At 42.2% G+C, this 20,332-nt stretch overlaps 1 protein-coding gene across 2 annotated transcripts in view; it reads left to right on the forward strand.

Moving 5' to 3' along the window:
- The window catches only part of MCM6 (minichromosome maintenance complex component 6), a 46,049-nt gene extending 25,939 nt beyond the window's left edge, over positions 1 to 20,110 (forward strand). Inside the window, exons 10-17 of one of the 2 annotated variants that reach the window (XM_030210126.1) lie at positions 4,267 to 4,374; positions 4,475 to 4,630; positions 7,313 to 7,441; positions 10,265 to 10,426; positions 11,926 to 12,061; positions 12,210 to 12,365; positions 14,195 to 14,337; positions 19,131 to 20,110. In XM_030210126.1, coding sequence (XP_030065986.1) covers positions 4,267 to 4,374; positions 4,475 to 4,630; positions 7,313 to 7,441; positions 10,265 to 10,426; positions 11,926 to 12,061; positions 12,210 to 12,365; positions 14,195 to 14,337; positions 19,131 to 19,247 — 1,107 coding nt within the window. In that variant the 3' untranslated portion in view covers positions 19,248 to 20,110. The remainder of the gene's footprint in view (positions 1 to 4,266; positions 4,375 to 4,474; positions 4,631 to 7,312; positions 7,442 to 10,264; positions 10,427 to 11,925; positions 12,062 to 12,209; positions 12,366 to 14,194; positions 14,338 to 19,130) is intronic. The other variant, XM_030210127.1, reaches the window with a different exon arrangement.
- Positions 20,111 to 20,332: the final 222 nt, after the last annotated feature.

Raw genomic sequence — 20,332 nt, forward strand, 5'->3', positions numbered from 1 at the left:
TAAAATGGCACTTTCCTGTATTTACCAAAAAAACACATAGGCAAAACTGACAAACTTGTTGAAAGAGGTGTGTATGCGTCACAGAAGGATGCACAGCAAAGTAATTCCAAGAGTAGCGATGTTTATTTAAATCTGTTTTTATTAAATTTGAGGACTGCACATACAAATCAGCAGAACAATGAAACATTTGCACTTCATATCTACTATAATAAAACTCACCCTCAACATTCTGAAGACAACGTTCTGAAGTCACTCAGTCACTCCCTGAAGGGTTCATGGATTCATGGTGGTGAAGCCACAATACTGGCCATGTCTCTCTGCCCCGCCCTCGCATGACGGACCAATCAGAAAAAACACCCTCAACATTCTGAAACACAAAGGACCATCACAACACCGTTCCCAGGCAACACTAGGCAACGTAAGATGGACCAATCAGAGGAAACTACGTGACAATAAGGGAGGAGCATTCCCCAGCAGAATGGCTCATTATCTGTGCAGCACGGAGAGCACAGAACCAGCGCTAGAACGAGAGAATATTCCTGCTGTGGGTATGTGCAAAAATAGACCGGGGGGGGGGGGGATAAAGTTTTAAATGCCTAATGCCAGTACTGAAGAGTGCCAGAGGGCCCATAGCAAAGACTATATTTGGGATCGCTTGACATGGAGTCAGAGGAGCCGGAAAACAACGTGCCCGTCGCCATCTGGGACGTGGACGAACAGGACAAGCTGCGGCCCAGCTGGAAGGATTACCCGCGACCCAGCCAGCAGCAAACAGCGACCAAGGACAGCACAGCACATCCCCCAACCCCCAAGCAAAAAACAAAACAAAAAAAGACACACATCAACAACCTGCACACACACCGCACCCTCACACACACACACACACACACACACACACACACACACACACACACAAAAAAAGCCACATGCTAGCGCCCGTTTCATTGGTTTCGGAAACGGGCCTTTTTTACTAGTATATCAATAAAGAAATCAAAGTAACAGAGAACAATGTTTCTTACTATCGCCTCTTCCCACCCCCTAACCTTCCTGGTCTGATATGGTCTAACAATTGTATAGACGACAAACAAAAGAAGCGCAGCCTTCGCAAATGCTGAACAATAGATAGGTAAGATGCCTTGAGGAGTGAATACTAGGCTTTCAAGCCTTGCCTAGCAAAACATGTCCATATAGGCAGCGGATCTGGATATCGGATACAAGCTGATTCAAATATTGAGTAAATTGCTATCAACAATAATTAGCTATAATGATAAAGTGTTCAGTCTAAGTGTAATAAAAATGTTTTACCAATGAGGAGGCAAGCGAGTCATGAGTACATGGCTCATGTGAAAAGAGTCACCGTTGAGGTCATGAATAAATGTATTACGAGTGTTGAGCATTTGAGTAAGTTTGAAGAATAAATTAGGTGCACCAGTGTACCTGATCAAACAAAAAATGAACCTTCCCGTCATCCAGCATGTTAAAAAAAAAAAAAAAAAAAAAACACCCCCTTCCCCCCCCCCCCCCCCCCCTAAAAAAGAAACAGTGAATTCTTCTACGGTACATAAGTCATAATATAATCAGAAAAGCGGGAGAGCAGGAAAGATAACCCAAGTAAGGGGCATCGAAATTTAAGCAGTTCCTTCCTCTGAAGCTTCGGGAGCATCCATGCTAACGGTTATGAACCATCTGGTTTGGGATCTAATTGGCCCATGTAGTGTTTTGAGAAATTAATGCTTTTATTACATCTGAGTAGGCTTCTGACAGAGTGCTGTGATTGTATTGTTTTTATTGAATGGTTCCTTTTGTATGATTGTGTCTTTCCTATATATTTTTTTGGAGTTCCTTTCTTTTTATCTGGTATATATTTTGTGAACCACCTTGACTTGTACTGTAAATAAGGTGGTATATGAAGTTCCATAATAAGCATAAACATAACGTGAGCTGGGAGTAGCTGACAGACGGTGCTTCTTACCTGCTGCTTGCTCCTGCTGGTTTTCCTCTGCAGACAGAACCACATGGACACCTGTTTCTGGAGGTTTTATAATGCATTAATTATGGTGAGGACTCAACACTTGTTTGCCTAGGGGCCCGCCAAAAGGTTAATCTGCCCTACTGCTCCTCGCACATTCCTCACCTCTTTCCCATATGTCTTCTCCTTCACATGTCCTTATCACCCCCTCTTTCTTCTCTTCTGTATCTCTCAACTTCCTCTCATCTTGCTTCCCGTGTTGAGTGGCCTTTTGTCAAAAGACTGAGGACTCAGTGAATGACAATCCCTCCCCCCACCCACATTCACTTGTCTGTTTCCCCTTCTCAGGCTCTTGTCTCCCTCCTTCAGTGCTCCATCTTGCTCATACATCCTCCCTAGCAAATACTCCTCTTTTAACCCAGTCTCGGCCATCTCTTTCCAGCGCTTCCCACATCGCAGTCCTCTGTCAAACCATTAGGTGTCACTTAACACATTTCAAAGGATGGGTTTTACAGTTCAACCAGAGGGTGCCAATGTCCCACATCATCACTTATTATTGTGTTTCTCCACCAATAAAAAGCCACACACACACAGCAACCAGCAGCAAACTACATGGTTCAGTCATTAGGTGTCATTTTACAGGGAACTTATGTCTGTGATTTGAATGTATGACATTTGTTCCCTAGTGCATGTCCCTTGTTTGGCCAGCAGATGGTGACTGTCTAACAGCTTTACAAATAAAAGAAAAGACAGAGAAGTGACCATTTTTTTTCCCACCTGAGCTGTGATGTAATTTGTAGTCTCAGTGTGGGATCACAGAGGTAAACATCTCTGTCCTGAGATCCTGTTCAAGACTTGTGAGCAGTTAATTTCCTGAAATTCCTCAGGCACTACCCAAGTAGAGACAGTGTTTAGACAGTTTTAATATTGATCCTTGTTCAGTTACCTGTTATTGCCTGTTACTTTTCCATCTGTTGTATATGGTTTACTGTTCTAATTCTGTGACAGTAAACCTTGTTAGTTTATTGGCTCTGTTGTCCTGGATTGACTAAGAATCCTGGTGGTTTGTGTGTTGGGTCTGTGGGTGCTTTCCAGGAACTGTGGGACCCCTGAGATTAGAAATAACCATGGAATAACTTGAGAATGGGAGACTCACCCAGAGGCAAGTGGGACCAAGTCAGTGGGGTGGAGGGTGCTAGTATAGAGCACATGCCCAGGTGCAGGTGGGCCTGAGCATTCCTGGGGACAGACCCTCCAGGTGGTCGCACGGTTAACTCCAGGCGGGTGCTAAGCGTTTCGTGACAACAACCATTAAAAAAAATTATAAAGTTCAGTCACATAAATGAAATACATAGGTGGAGAAGTGGCCTAGTGGTTAGAATGGTGGACTTTGGTCCTGGGGAACTGGGTTCGATTCCTACTACAGGCACAAGGCAGCTGCTTGTGACTCTGGGCAAGTCACTTAACCCTCCATTGCCCCAGGTACAAATAAGTACCTGTATATAATATGTAAGCTGCATTGAACCTGCTATGAGTGAGAAAGCGTGGGGTACAAATGTAAGAAAATTTTTTTAAAAATACCAGCAGGGATAGGGTTGTGGCAGCATGGAGAGATGATTTGGGGGGGGGGGGGAGAGCAAAGTGGGGAAAGCATATAAAATTACTTCCAGTTCCTCTTTGTGTCTGTGACAGGGAGAGGCAGTTTAAAAGGAGTGACGTTAACATTATGTGCTGTAGAAGCTGGAATTGCTCCTCTGCTAGAAAAGCAATGGACTATATTTTAGGAAACCTTTCTCTGGAACTCCCTGTCTGATCTGGCTCTTTTTGGGGGTCCCCCCCCCCCCCCCCCCAATCTTTCACTGTTTTGGGGTTGGTTTCCCTCGCATCTAATTTGGTCCCTTTTCTTTACATTTTTGGAGTGTTATTTTACCTCCAGACATGCAGACAATATGAACACCTAGTGTTTATTTCTTTCAAACATCAGGTTGGGAAGAATACAACCTGGACTGTAGAACGACAGTTACTGTCCTGAATGTTGATTTCTATCTAACATAGTTCTTAGATTTCTATTAATGTATTATAACGTACATTTGCATATATTATTTCATTTATTCTGAAAGCTTGGTTGATTGGTGCTCCTCCGAGGACAGATTTGAGATCTGATGTCGTAGACAATCCTGTTGACCTCAGCAGGAGTTCATCTATCTGAGTGTGGGGTCAGGGTTAAAACTTGGCTGATCTGTGCTTGGCCTTTTTCTCTCTAACCCATAGAGTAAGATTTTGTAACGTCTTCTCAGGGTGTTTGCTGCATTGATGAGTTTGACAAGATGGATATCCGGGATCAGGTGGCTATCCACGAAGCCATGGAACAGCAGACCATCTCCATTACCAAAGCAGGCGTCAAGGTAGCTTTCAGTAATTCTCTCATTAGACTGATACCCATTGCTGGTGCTGAGCTTTAAATGCCAGACTCATGTCTGTTGTTTTTTTTTTTTTTCTCGTCAGGCTACGTTAAATGCTAGAACTTCTATCTTGGCGGCAGCAAACCCAGTGGGTGGCCGATACGACAGAGCAAAGTCTCTGAAACAGAATGTAAACTTGACAGCACCCATCATGTCCAGATTTGACCTCTTCTTTATTCTGGTGGATGAATGTAATGAGGTTAGTCTAATTTTCTGCATATAAAGTTGTTTGATCTTGTTAGAATCTGTGCTTGATGTGTGCACAGGTGGATGGGGTGGAAAGATGGCAGAGGGGGATTTGTGCATTTCCCCCCCCCCCCTTCAAATTGTGTCTATAAATATAAGCTCCGATCACATTCCACCCACAGCATGGTTGAGTGGCTTTGTTCTTTGAGGCTCTGTTTTTAGACTCACAAGGCTATATCATGTTTAGGATCTCTATACAGTATTTGGACAAGGTTCCTGTTTTTTTTTTGCCTTCAGCTGAGATGCTGGGTATGTTCATTTTGGACTTTTGATATCAAATGACCCCTGACTCTGGCACTGTGCATCGAAACATGGCCCGTGTCGGGTCATTGATGTGCAAGATTGATCTACGCTGTGGAATAAAAGAACCTCCCGTTTTTGAAATCTCTTGGTGCTTTTTCTTTTCATGCTAGAAACAGGAGGTACCTTGGCTCACATTTTAAACCAAAATCAGAAAAAAGGGGGGGTGTAAATGACCAGAGCGATGAAACAGGATATTCTGTCTTTTATTGTTGGCATCCACAGAAAATAGCACAGATTTAAAGTTTTGAATAGTCAAACACTGAATAATGGACTCTACACTATACGTGTTTCGGCCGTAGCCTTCATCAGGATTCGAGGCAAATAAACAGTACGCAGTTGTATATACTGCTTGCTGTCCGTTAGCATCTACATTTCATGTTTTAGACCTTGGTGATCTAACACTGATTGTTACTTTGATACATTTTTATTTATTTGCCTGGACAACTGATGAAGTCTAAGGCTGCAACATGGACCATGTATAGAAAATTATTCAGTGTTTGACTACTACTATTATTTAGCATTTCTATAGCGCTACAAGGTGTGCGTAGCGCTGCACAAACATTTGACTGTTCAAAGCTTTAAATTTGTGCTATTTTCTGTGGATGCCAACAGTAAAAGACTTAACAGAATATCCTGTTTCATTGGTCTGGTCATTCCCACCCCTTTTTTTTTTTTTTTTTTTGCTGCTTGTTTCCTTTGGGATTTGGACTTCGTTTTCTGAAGACTTTCACATTTTAAACCTGCAGTGGTGCCAGAGCAGAGCAATGCATTAAATATTAGCAAGAAAGGACATGCTAAGGACCTGATGCATGCGTGCTGGTGAGCATGGAGGGAGCTGACTGGAAGGAATCTGAAGTGGGCTCCAAGGTGGAGGTGACAAAGCATAAGTTGGCTCAGGGTGCCAGAACCCCTTCAGCCAGCCCCAAATGTAGCAAAACTTACTTGGGTAAAGAACAATATCCTGTAGCCCAGTCAATCTTATACAGCTGACACCAGGGAGCCCCAGAACATCTGATGCCCTATGTGAACCTTCAGCCTTGTAGGGTCTCCCCCACCCCACCATCCCCATAGTCTATCTAATTTATTTATTGGAATTTATTAACCATCTTTATGAAGAGAGTCACTCAAGTCGATGTACAGTCTAACATGTCCAGCATCCCTGTCCGTCCTTTCCTCCTGCCACTCTTGCTACCACCCTGAATACATTATAGGGTGTTTGAGCACCTGTTCAAGGCTTGCTGACCCAAACTTCCTTCAGAGGGGATGGGTCACAGCAGACATTGAGTCACATGGGTTCTCAGAAATACCTACAGCTGTCTTGCCTGTGTCATGCTGTGCCACTTCCCTGACTTCTGCTGTTCTACTCTGCCTAGTGGAAAGGCTAGCTTTGGCTGCAGTTAAATCATATCTTTACTGTGTGGACTGGAGTAACCTGGCAGGAGGGGGCCAATTGATCTTTATCTGCCGTTATCTAATGTGTTAGCAGATAGTGGTTCATTGCAGCAGCTGTAAGTATTTTCTCTGGTCTTAGCAGGATGACTGCTACCATGCACTTTTATAGTCATACAAATTATATGTAGTGCTAGCCAGATACCTGTAAGATCAGGGCTTCTCAGACCTGGCCTGGAGACCCCTCAGCCAATTAAGTTAGTATGAGTACACATGCGAAATCCTGCATGCATTGGAAACCCAGCATATGCAAATTTATCTCATGCATATTCACTATGGATATCCTGAAAAAGCACAATGTGTAGGGTTGCACTTTTTGGTGCTTGTAATGGAGTCAGGATAAATCAAAAAGGATAAGCACTAAGAATTGGGGGGGGGGGATCTCAAAGGCAGATTAGTGGGTGGAAGTTTCATTGAAGATAGGTATGAGTTTAAAGTGCTATGGTAAAGCTGTGAGAACATAACAAAAAAACCAGGAAAACCCAAAGGCATAAAAAGCAGGAAGGCGAACTTATCAGAGGACTCATTTACAGCAAAACTGTAGTTTTACTGAGGGGTAAAAGATGTTTTTTAACTTTTTGGAAGAGCAAGTGTTAGTTGATGAAATGGAAATGTTGTACTTGCCCTAGCCACTTTTCACAGTTAACAAAATAAGATCATCATTCTTATAACATCTCCAGAGAACCCAGACAGAGGCCACATATTCAAACTTCACCTAAATGTGCAACTGTTTGTTCTATGTGTCACTAAACGTTTCCTGAGCTCACAGGCACAGGGGTGGGGGGGGTGGGGGGAAGAAAATGCACAGCCCCCCCGGATCTATCGGAAATATTTCTGGTGTTCTATGCTTGGCCAATAATTCTGGCTCCTACTTTGGTTTCAGGTCACAGATTATGCCATTGCCAGGCGCATTGTGGATCTTCATTCCAGACTTGAAGAATCCATCGATCGTGTGTATTCCTTAGATGACATTAGAAGGTATCTGCTTTTTGCACGACAGTTTAAGCCAAAGGTAAGATTTATAGATCACTTGACCTTTGCAGGAAAGGAGAAAGGAAATGGGACTTGACATACAGCCTTTCTGTGGTTTTTGCAACTTCATTTAAAGCGGTTTATGTAGTATATACAGGTACTTATTCGTACCTGGGGCAATGGAGGGTTAAGTGACTTGCTTAGTCACAAGGAGCTGCAGTGGGATTCAAACCCAGTTCCCCAGGATCAAAGTCCGCTGCACTAACCACTAGGCTGCTACTCCACTCCAAAAGAGTGTAGGTGTGGGGCAAGTATTGACCAGGCGGGAAGAAGTAATCCTGTGCCAAGTACTTTCAGACCTGGTCTTGAAGGGACTTCTGTGGAAAAGCTATGACGTGCATCTTATTTCACCAATTGTTCATATATCTGGGTACATCTACCCTCTCCTTAGGTCCCTTTATCTGTTCTACAGTGGAATTTGAATTTCACTTTCCTCTTAGTACCAGCTGGAGCAATGAATTTATTTAATCCTAGGAGAATCAAAAATTTGTCAACCCTTTCAAAAGGTACAAAGACCAGGGGATATTCAATGAAGTTACATGGAAATAATTTTAAAACAAATAGGAGGAAATATTTGTTTTTTTTCACTCAACAAATAGTTAAGCTCTGGAATTTGCTGCCGGAGGATGTGGCAACAGTGGTTAGCGTATCTGAGTTTTTTAAAAAAGGTTTGTACAATGGCATCCTTTGATCTTCTTGCTTGGGAAGAGGCCAGAGCGCTTTACATCTGATCAGTGGCTCTTGTTGAGAGGCTCTCTGCATGCGACCCGAGTACATTTAGCACAAAATTGGAAATCACGGCTGGTGCCCCCAATGATGAGATGGCTAACCAAAGTGTGCTACATATGTGAGATGGAGAGATTGACTGCTGTGAAGAGAAAAACTCTCCCCAAATGGAAAAGGATTTGGGAACCCTTTTTAAAAGTGTGCTCTGGATAAAAGGTGTATTAATAGAATGGAAGGGAAGGAGGAGGGGGGGGGGGCAGGATACGGGTAAAGGTGGATTTATATAAAACAAAACTGAAAAAAATTTTGAAGTATAATAAGTAACTGTTATAGCATTGTTATTGGGTTGGAGCATTCTTCTGCTAAGTACTCACTGTCTGACCCACCACATGTGAGGAATATTGTATTGTATCGAGCTGAGTATGTAATGTTTTACTTATGCAATGCTTAATAAAGACTTCTACAAATCAAAAAAGGTTTGTACAAGTTCCTGGAGGAGAAAGACACGGGGGAGCCACTTCTTGCTCCAGGATTCTTATTTATTATTTAGATTTTGCTGACACCTTTTTCAGCAGTAGCTCAAGGTAAGTTACATTCAGGCACTCTAGATATTTCTCTGTCCCAGGAGGGCTCACAATTTAAGTTTGTACCTGAGGCAATGGAGAGTTAAGTGACTTACCCAAGATCACAAGGAGCAGCAGTGGGATTTGAACCGGCCACCTCTGGATTGCAAGACCGGTGCTCTAACCACTAGGCCACTCCTCCACTCAGCAACATTCCATGTAGAATCACCAATAATAGCAACATTCCATGTAGACTCTCCAATATTTATTTATTTAGATTTTGCTCACACTTTTTTCAGTAGTAGCTCAAGGTGAGTTACATTCAGGTACTCTGGATATTTCTCTGTCCCAGGAGGGCTCACAATCTACATTTGTACCTGAGGCAATGGAGGGTTAAGTGACTTGCCCAAGATCAGAAGGCGCAGCAGTGGGATTTGAACCAGCTACCTCTGGATTGCAAGACTGGTGCTCTAGCCACTCCTCCACCCCAAAGTGTGTTGTTACTTTTTGGGGTTCTACATGGAATGTTGCTACACTTTGAAATTCTGCATGGAATCTTATTATTCTTTAAAATTCTAGAATCTTTATTTGTTTGTTTAGATTTTGCTCATACCTTTTTCACTAGTAGTTCAAGGTGAGTTACATTCAGGTACTCTGGATATTTCTCTGTCCCAGGAGGGCTCACAATCTACATTTGTACCTGAGGCAATGGAGGGTTAAGTGACTTGCCCAAGATCACAAGGAGCAGCAGTGGGATTTGAACCGGCCACCTCTGGATTGCAAGACTCAGTGCTCTAACCACTAAGCCACTCCTCGGATTGGCAGTACAGAATCGTTTCTGTCGGGTGATTGTGACTTGGATACTGGGCTAGATGGACCATTGGTCTGACCCAGTATAGCTATTATGCTCTTATGTTCTTTTTAAGGCAGGGGTTCTTAACCCAGTCGATGCACCCTTCTAATTGGATTTTCAGGGTACCCACATGAATGTGCATGACTGATTTTTATACAGTGCAGGTAGTGCGTGCAAATTGTGCATATTCGTTGTGAGTACCCTGAAAACCTGACTGGCTGGGTGTGTCTCAAGGACTAGGTTAAGAACCACCGTTCTAAGGCAAGCAATAAATGCACATTCCAGATAAAAACACAGGTACCCTTTCCTGGTGGTGAAGGAGAAAGACTGCAGATGAATTGTGTCCTATTACTGCTTTCTCACCAGAGGACCTGGATTCAGCCTCTGCCTCATGTTTTATGATTCGTTAGTCCACAGAGAAGAGCACCAAGGCAGAGGTCCAGTGGCAACCATAAAAAGTTGTGGCCACTGCTTTTCACTAGTGTGTGTGAGTGATTTCTGCCGGGCTCTTCAGAAAGCCTGTCGTCCTGTTTAATGATTAATTATTCCACTTAACAGAGATCTCTCTTATATAGATGGGGGTTTCTTTTTATTGAGTGAGTGAGATATTTTCTAATTAGGATGGTGGAAGCATATTCATTCTTCTGCTTTGTTCCCACAGATCTCTAAAGAGTCTGAGGATTTCATTGTTGAGCAGTATAAGCGTCTCCGGCAGAGGGATGGCTCTGGGGTGACCAAGTCCTCCTGGAGGATCACCGTACGCCAGCTGGAGAGTATGATCCGTCTTTCAGAATCCATGGCCAGGATGCACTGCAGTGATGAGGTGATGGGCCTCAGCTTTTTTTTCTCCCACAGATTGATACAGCTGGCCTTCTGGAAGTTTTCTTTTTCTGTCTGTCTCGTAGCCCACTGCATAGCTGGACCTCCTGACTTTTTGTAAGAAAACTGTGTTGAGACTACATAATAGCATAAATTCTAAAAGGAATAGGTCTCTAGTAATACTAGCCTTAGGGGTCCTTTTATCAAGCTGCAGGAAAAAGGATCCTTCACTAGTGGTAGGGGCTGTTTTTCCCACGTGCCAGGGCCCTTGTTACCGCAGCGGTTAAAAAGCCCCCAGACACATATGGCCATGCATTAAGAACTCTTACCACATGGCCATGCAGCGGGGAACCCTTACCGTCACCCACTGAGGTGGCGATAAGGGCTCCTGCGCTAACCTGGCGGTAACTGGGCAGTACGTGGTGATTACTGCCCCGTTAACGCCACGCAAGCCGTTTCCAGGGGTTTTCTTTTTCACCCATAAATGGTTTCACCCGTAAATGATGCGCCCTCAGGGCGAGACTACCGCCAGCAGCCGCATTGGGCTGGTGGTAGTCCCGAAAGAGCAAGTGGTAAGCTCTGTAAAAGGGCTCCTTGGTGAGGAAAGTGTCAGACGCTAATGTTTTTCCTTATTAGCCTTAGATCCAAGCTCTCTGTACCCTAAATAGTAAGAACTAACTCCACAACCAAGTATTCTAAAATACAGTACTTATTTACAATAGCAGTAAAGATAATTTGCAAAGAAGGCAAGAATATAGACACAGGAAATCTTATAGAAACAGCTCAGAGTAAACGCACATAAATCCCTAACTAGACTCCTAAGTAAGAGAGTCACACTGAGCCCACAGCACTTATACAAAAGTATGTGGCACACACGCAACCTGATGGAGACTTCTAGCCGGTGTGTTCCTCAGATGTTCAATCAGCTTCAGCACAGTCTGCTCCTTGGATGGAATGTTAACACAGCAGCCCCCTTGCCTCCGATAATAGCCTCTTTTTATATGGAAATCATGGGCTGCAGCTGTGCTAATGACTTACATTCTGGCCTTGGGGATGACACACACAACTTTGTTTACACCAAATATTGTGGCTTCAAAGACAACTGATTATCTCACTGGCACCACATCGAAGGAGTCACCTTGACAAGAAGCCGGGGTTTCATAAACGATGTGCAATTTGCCAGCCACAGCGTTTCTCCATCTGAAAGGGTAATTCCAAGAGTCCTGGCCATGACGTCAACACTGATGATAACCTTGTCATTTTAGCATACTGGGACCCTTGTCAGCAGTCTTTGTCTGTATGCAAGGTTGCAGCTTCAGCAGATAATAGGCTTTGCATTGGGGATAAAATGCAATAAATTGAAAGATGGAATAAGCTTGGAGCTGCATTTTTGAAGTTGGGTTATAAATGCTGGATAGTGCCACGTATTATAATCCCATATATCGTTGTTATATAGGAACACATATAGTGCTTCATAGTGCTTGTTTTGCTCCTAAATTTCAGGTGCAACCGAAACATGTAAAAGAAGCATTTAGATTATTAAATAAATCTATTATCCGTGTTGAGACTCCTGATGTCAATTTAGATCAAGATGAGGTAGAAGAGGAAATGGAACAGCCAGACCAAAATGGAATCAATGGTGAGTTGCCTGAGCTTACATTTTGCTGTAATGTGAATTTAGGGCCAAGAATAACACACACACCCTCCCCCGCCCCTCCCCACAGATATGACTCTCTTCTATTTGTCTTTTAACCAGTTCTTGGACTTTTTTCTAAATTGGTCCCTAGGACATGCTGAGGTTCCCAATGTTGTGAATGGGATTAATGGTCATATTGAAGATGTCGGCAGAGACAGTGAACCCAAGCCCTCCATGAGGCTGACTTTTTCCGAGTACAGAAGAATTTCCAACTTGCTTGTTCAACATCTGCGAAAAGCAGAGGAAGGTAAGAGCTCATTTTGACTGAGCATATAAAGAATACCTTAGTAAAGGTTTTCTTCAACGTAGTAGCAAGTAGATGAGTAAAAGATCTACAGGTCCGTCCCACCTGCTCAAGTTGTCTTTTCTTTCGGATTTTCTACCACATTGGGTCGACAAGCATGTGTTTTAAACCAACACCACTTCCCTTTTCTTTACCCCAAACTACACAACCCTTGTCCTAATGCTGCCCTCTATATCTATTCAAACATAGTTAAATTCTGTTTCACTGCTGACCACAACCATCTCATCTGGTAGATATTCCAGGCCTTATTGTCATGCGTTGTGTATATATTTATTTATTGGGATTTATTAACTGCCTTTATGAAGTGATTCACACAAGGCGGTGTACAGTAGGTACAGTTTAGCATTAAACTTACAATTCTGTTAACAGCACAACAATAGTAAAATGTACAAGTGTATAAACATAAATACAATGAAAGAGGAAACTTGAAAAAAGCAAATTGAAACCTAATAATAAGACTACCACGAAACAGGATCAAAAAATATACAGAATGTAAGTCATTAGCACAGCTATAGCCCTGAAATTCAAGTAACAGAGATATAATAAGATGCAAACATAATAATGATGGAATATCTAATAAGCACATTTAGTAGTCTCGAGTTATTGGTAACCCCTCTGGGAGTAAATTCCAGAGCACGGCAGCTACTCCTGAGAAAGCTCACTGGCGGGTATCACATTGTATAATTTCTTTTGATGAGGGGACAGATAGAGATGCTCCTTGAGAGAACCTTACAGACCTAAAAAAAAAAGGTGTGTAAAGGGCTAACTTATTCTTTAAGTACTCTGGCCCATTTTGTCTGAGGGCCTTGAAAAGAGTCTTAAATTTAGCCCTGTAAGGTATTGGTAGCCAGTGTAGTTTTTGCAGGAAGGGTGTGATGTGGTCACACCGTTTGCAGCCTCCTATCAGTTGTGCTGCAGCATTCTCAATTAGTTGGAGATGATGCAAACTGTTTGGGTTGACCAGTGTACCGGGCATTACAATAGTCTAGTCGTGATGCTATGGACCACTGTGGTCAGACTCGTCTTTCCAAAACATGCAGAGAGGTTTCATAGCTGCCGTAGGTGATGGAGACAGTTTTTAAATTAAATTTTTATTTTTTTGTGCCAACTTTATACATTGCAGTTCAGTAGTACCTTATCCAGCCACAAGAGACATATATTAATTCTCAAAAGACCTGACCTAAATCCAGCAGTTAGTCCCCCTCCTGTGTCCTACTGCCGAGATTTGTCATAATCTTTACAGCCAGCAAAACTAATACTGCTATTAGCCAAAATATCTGGCTAATTATGCTGAATGATGATGACGTTTATAACCATGGTTGCTCCATGCAGGTTAATCCAAATTTCTTAGAAACCTGATGCATCTGGGCCTTTTGGTTATGATTGTACTCTGGCTGCTCTGTTCATGTTGCCATTGGGTTCTTAGCTGCTTGCTGCCGATGGGAGTTGCATGGGGATGTGCAGGTTGCATCTGTGGAATGTTCACTGAAGTGAATGAAGATGTGAAGTTTGGCTGAATCTAAAGGCTGTGAATCACAGGGAGAAATTGACTTATGCAGGTTCACACAGAGTCGGTGATAAGGGGGGAGTCTTGAAATCATAGCTCAGGATTTCTTGTGAACAGCAGAGCAGTTTTTAACCATTCATTGAATTGGGATTTGAATGCAGTACCAGCCAGTACCACCCTCATTATTTGGTTTCACAGCAGCATTTCCAACGTGAATTGCTGGAATGTTTTTTTGATCTGGGTTTTTTTGTCTTTTCCTTAACAGAAGATGATGATGATTTAGCATTAAAGAGGGGTGAACTCATCAATTGGTATTTGAAAGAAATAGAGTCCGAAATAGACTCGGAGGAAGATCTCATCAACCGAAAGAAGGTCATAGAACGAGTCATTCACCGACTTGTTTACTATGTAAGTGTACGCTTTTGCACAGAAAGTATTTCATTTCTTACATTGAACTTGTCGTTACAAAATCTTCAGACTATTACAGTAGTTTGTCCTACGCTTGTCAAGGGTAATAACCATTTCAGGAGCATGCAGCGCTCGGAGTTAGATTATTCTACCGTTCCTGTACACGTGAAATCTTTGACTTCCGTATGAATTTGTCAGCTCGTGTCTGCTTAAGCTGATCTATGACAAAGCATCGACCTTGATTAGTGCAGACTTCCAACTTTCATTCAGGGGTTTGAGTTGGGTCTTCCAGGGATTTGAACTGGCAGCCATCCAGATGCTCCAGGTGGCAAGACCACCACTAAAGTAGTGCATTTGTATTTCTTGAGACTTTTTTTGGCTGAGACAAAAATCTATGTAAGGGGGGGAGGGGAGGTGTTAATGTTCTGCCAGCTGACCCCACTAGAGAGAACAGTTTAGACCCTTAAAGTAGGAGGATTCAATGCCATAAAACTAACGGCACTAATTGTTTCTCGTGTACTGTATTGCAGACATCGGTGTTATAGCTTTATCTCTGTATATTTTAGACTTGTCCTTGTGTGTCTTTGTTTGTATGCATCTATAAATTATAACATTCAAGAGCGTATTGAAGGAGTGGTTAGCTGGGACATCCTTTTGTAAAATTCCCTGCTCACCAGGGAGACTTGCTAGTCTGTAGGGATGAGTCGTGGTAATGTATAGGAATATGGGTCAGTGTTCATATTACTGGCCAGCTACCAAACTGGTCTGAGTCCATTGCTTTCTGAGACTTGAAGGACTAGGGAGTAAAAAAAATAAAGCAGCTGGAGCTTGTCTATAGTAATAATGCTTTTACAAGACTGTATCCCAGGGGTTCTCAACCCAGTCGTCGGGACACACCTAGCCAGTCAGATTTTTCAGGATACCCACAATGGGAGATTTGCATGCCCTACCTCCATTGCATGCAAATTTATCTCATGCATATTCATTGTGGGTATCCTGAAAAAATAGACCGCCTATGTACAGTGGGGGAAATAAGTATTTGATCCCTTGCTGATTTTGTAAGTTTGCCCACTGACAAAGACATGAGCAGCCCATAATTGAAGGGTAGGTTATTGGTAACAGTGAGAGATAGCACATCACAAATTAAATCCGGAAAATCACATTGTGGAAAGTATATGAATTTATTTGCATTCTGCAGAGGGAAATAAGTATTTAATCCCTCTGGCAACAAGACCTAATACTTGGTGGCAAAACCCTTGTTGGCAAGCACAGCGGTCAGACGTCTTCTGTAGTTGATGATGAGGTTTGCACACATGTCAGGAGGAATTTTGGTCCACTCCTCTTTGCAGATCATCTCTAAATCATTAAGAGTTCTGGGCTGTCGCTTGGCAACTCGCAGCTTCAGCTCCCTCCATAAGTTTTCAATGGGATTAAGGTCTGGTGACTGGCTAGGCCACTCCATGACCCTAATGTGCTTCTTCCTGAGCCACTCCTTTGTTGCCTTGGCTGTATGTTTTGGGTCATTGTCGTGCTGGAAGACCCAGCCACGACCCATTTTTAAGGCCCTGGCGGAGGGAAGGAGGTTGTCACTCAGAATTGAAAGGTACATGGCCCCATCCATTCTCCCATTGATGCGGTGAAGTAGTCCTGTGCCCTTAGCAGAGAAACACCCCCAAAACATAACATTTCCACCTCCATGCTTGACAGTGGGGACGGTGTTCTTTGGGTCATAGGCAGCATTTCTCTTCCTCCAAACACGGCGAGTTGAGTTCATGCCAAAGAGCTCAATTTTTGTCTCATCTGACCACAGCACCTTCTCCCAATCACTCTCGGCATCATCCAGGTGTTCACTGGCAAACTTCAGACGGGCCGTCACATGTGCCTTCCGGAGTAGGGGGACCTTGCGGGCACTGCAGGATTGCAATCCGTTATGTCGTAATGTGTTACCAATGGTTTTCGTGGTGACAGTGGTCCCAGCTGCCTTGAGATCATTGACAAGTTCCCCCCTTGTAGTTGTAGGCTGATTTCTAATCTTCCTCATGATCAAGGATACCCCACGAGGTGAGATTTTGCGTGGAGCCCCAGATCTTTGTCGATTGACAGTCATTTTGTACTTCTTCCATTTTCTTACTATGGCACCAACAGTTGTCTCCTTCTCGCCCAGCGTCTTACTGATGGTTTTGTAGCCCATTCCAGCCTTGTGCAGGTGTATGATCTTGTCCCTGACATCCTTAGACAGCTCCTTGCTCTTGGCCATTTTGTAGAGGTTAGAGTCTGACTGATTCACTGAGTCTGTGGACAGGTGTCTTTCATACAGGTGACCATTGCCAACAGCTGTCTGTCATGCAGGTAACGAGTTGATTTGGAGCATCTACCTGGTCTGTAGGGGCCAGATCTCTTACTGGTTGGTGGGGGATCAAATACTTATTTCCCTCTGCAGAATGCAAATAAATTCATATACTTTCCACAATGTGATTTTCCGGATTTAATTTGTGATGTGCTATCTCTCACTGTTACCAATAACCTACCCTTCAATTATGGGCTGCTCATGTCTTTGTCAGTGGGCAAACTTACAAAATCAGCAAGGGATCAAATACTTATTTCCCCCACTGTATGTCCCAAGGACTGGGTTGAGAGTCCCTGTACTAATTTCACCATTTTTTTTTTATTTTTTTTTTTTGGGGGGGGGGGTTAATATTTCCAAATGTTAGTTTTGCACATACTAAGGTTTGTAGAGTGTGATCTAAATATTTCAGTTTTATTGCTGATGCTTGCAGTAATACTTAAATCGTGCCAAAGAGCACTTCTTTCCTAAGCCCATATGATAGAATGTGTATAGGCAACTTATCAAGATGTGCTTAAAAATGATTTTTAATCAGGCTTGTGGGATGTACTTCTGTATCTTTTGGTTTCTGACTGCATTTCTTGATACTTGAGGGTCTTCTTACCGGGAGCATCCCAAGCCGGGATTGCCCCCCTACTGCACTGCAGCTACCACAGGGAGACCATGAACGAGGACCAATTTTTGTGCCCCTCTCTCCCTTGCACCTTGCACAACCCTCGGGACTGCTCTGTTTCTCTTCTCCACACAATTTAGAGGCTTAACCATCTTGTCTGTACTCCACTGACCTGTGCTGCAATTGTCAATCCCTCATCATTAGGTTTCAGTTCACCTCTCCATAACCATTCATGTGCCTGGGTTTGATTGACACACACTTTTTTGGAATAATACTTCTATTTCCCACTTTATTTGTGTTTGCCACTTTTCCTTTGTGTTTTTCCCTCATGATATGCAAATTCTATTGCTTTCTTTCCTATGGTACTGGTGGATGTTTACTTATTCTACTGCTCATGAATTTCTTGTCCAAGTTAAATTATGGAACCAGATTCTGGACCTTTTACGTTCGCATTTCAACCTTTTTTTTTTTGTACTTCATCCAATTTAAGAGGCCAGTCTACAGTTTCAAAGCTGTATGGGGATAATAAGCTGACTGGTGGCTTGTTTAATTTTAATTTATGTAATATTCTATACTAATCTTTTCTCTCAATTTATGCTGGATTGTTGCTCCTTCCTCTACTTCTAGATATTTATATAGGTTCAAGTTTATTACATTTTATTAACTGCCCAAAGCAAAAAAAGAAGTCTATTAAGGCGGAATGCTTACAAATATACACAGCAGAAAGGAACTCCAGCATCATGATGGGATAGAGCAGAAAGAGTACGGCCTGCTTATCATGCTTCCAGACCTTGGCCCATCCTGTTGAAGTTCCTTCATGTTGGCCATCCGTCACAGAGACATTATAAAGAAGGTTACCTTGACTCTACTTACAAAATGTTAATACTTTTGTCCAGGTGAAAAGTCGTCCTGATGACACCTGAAAAGTGTTTTGGGGTTTCTTTTTGTTTGTTTTGGTTTACTAAATGGAGTTGTTTAGCTAAAGTGTTGATCATGTCCTCTACAAACAATGTGTTGATGTAACCAGATTCTTAATGGAGTGATAGCCGCGACTAGGCATTTAATATTCAGGCGCATACAATACCACATATTAACCTGTACTACAGTGTAAAAAGAAAATTGTGGTGCTTTGCCAGCTGAAAACATTGTTACCCTAAAAATGGTGGTTAACATTCAAAAGCCTTTTATCTGACCAGTGAAGGGATACATTTTGGCCAGATAAGTGCACAGCCAAAATGTATCGGGTCAAGAGAGAGAGAGCAGGGTCAGAAGTTTTATGGAAAGCAGCAAAACCTCAGCCAAATTCCACATAACTATGCATTCAAATCTGTAAGTTAAGAAATAGAATTTTATCCGATTAAGCTACACACATAAAGTTAAGCTGGCATTTTCAATATAGTATAGTCTCAGTTATCTGACCTAAATGGGACCAACCCGATGTCCGATAATACAGAAGACAATGCATAAACAAAGGCACAGAGTTCCCCGTTTTCAAAAGTTGTTCTAAAACAAAGATTTTTTTGATAGAAATAAAAGCAAATGACATCACCGGGGAGGGGGGGGGTCAGATATGCCAGATGGTCAGATTACCAAAGGTCGGGTAATCAAGACTGCACCATATTCAGATTTGTCAGCATATCGTGATTCAAAATATACAAACAATTTTTATGTCATGCATAAGTTCCTGCTGTATCCATTCTACTGAATATGTGACCTCAGTTTTGGCAACAGTAAATGATCGGTGTTCAGAGGTTTGAGGTCTTGATTCTGAATTTGCTTGCTAATTGTCTGTCCTTGAATGTGTCTTAAGTTGCCTTTTGTACTTGCTTTTCCCAGGACCACATTCTCATTGAGCTAACCCAGACAGGTCTAAAAGGCTCTTCGGAAGGCGAGAGTGTAAGAGAGGACGACCCCTACCTTGTGGTTAATCCCAACTATGTGCTGGAAGATTAAGACTCGGCAGAGCAAAATGTTGAGGGGAATTTTTAAGTTGGACGTGAAAGAGAAATGGAGTTCATTTTTAACTGGATCAATATAAGTACTGTTAGTGTCTTTTGATTCAGTAATTCTGGACGGAGAGCCGTGCAGGAGCCTTCCCTTCATGGTCAACATTTCTGTCTTGAGAAGGAAAGATCTTTTCTGTTTTCTAATTTTCATGTCATCGAGGACTTTCGGTATTGAAAATCAAGACAAAATACATTGAAACAACTCCTAGAACTGGGTTGGATCTCGATAAAGTGAAGTAGAACTATGTGGGAGCAGTTTCCTCATACTCTGTGCTTTATGGCTGTTTTAAACTTGATAAAACATTTTTTCATCTTTCATTTAACTTCATCTTAAAGTCACTTTAAAAGGTTAACTAGCATATGATGTGCCCAGTGCTCAACTTAATGTAGTTTGGTTGGAGGGAGACACTGAAGTTTTTAATGCCCTTTGCGATATGTTAAAATTTACTATGGGAAACTTTTTTTTCACCAATATGTTCACCATAGCAGTCTGACTAGATACATAGAAGTAAATCGCAAGAAAGAAATTGTGGGTGATACTTTTTGTGTCCTGACAGCTTAATTCTCCTTATAGGATTCTTGTGGGAGTCTGAATAATGTCTGAATGTATAAACATTTTACCCAATTATTACATTATTTTGCATTGAATATTGCCTGTTTCCAGTGCGCACGAGAGAATTCTGAAGAATTACTGTTCTATTGGATGATTTTCTATTTTTTCTTTTTTTTTACTTGCTACATGTTGTAGATTTGGCTGTATATGTATATAGTATTTCAAGTGTTTTATTAAATAAAGTATATGTAAGATTGTTCACTCTTGCTCTGTTCTTTGTACCAGGGAGTGCTTGGTCATTGGCAGGGGTGAGATGCTTTTAATGACAATACTGTGTTGGAGGTGGTGGTTGTGGATATCCTAAAATAAAGCTTTTCAACTGTTCTCCAATTAAAATATACACAATTCACAATATTATCTAATTACTGTTCATTGTCTGTTCTCTCCTTACTTTGTGCTGCTGGCTTTCTCAGTTTGGG

The sequence above is a fragment of the Microcaecilia unicolor genome, chromosome 7 (genome assembly GCF_901765095.1).
Source record: "Microcaecilia unicolor chromosome 7, aMicUni1.1, whole genome shotgun sequence".
NCBI lineage: Eukaryota > Metazoa > Chordata > Amphibia > Gymnophiona > Siphonopidae > Microcaecilia > Microcaecilia unicolor.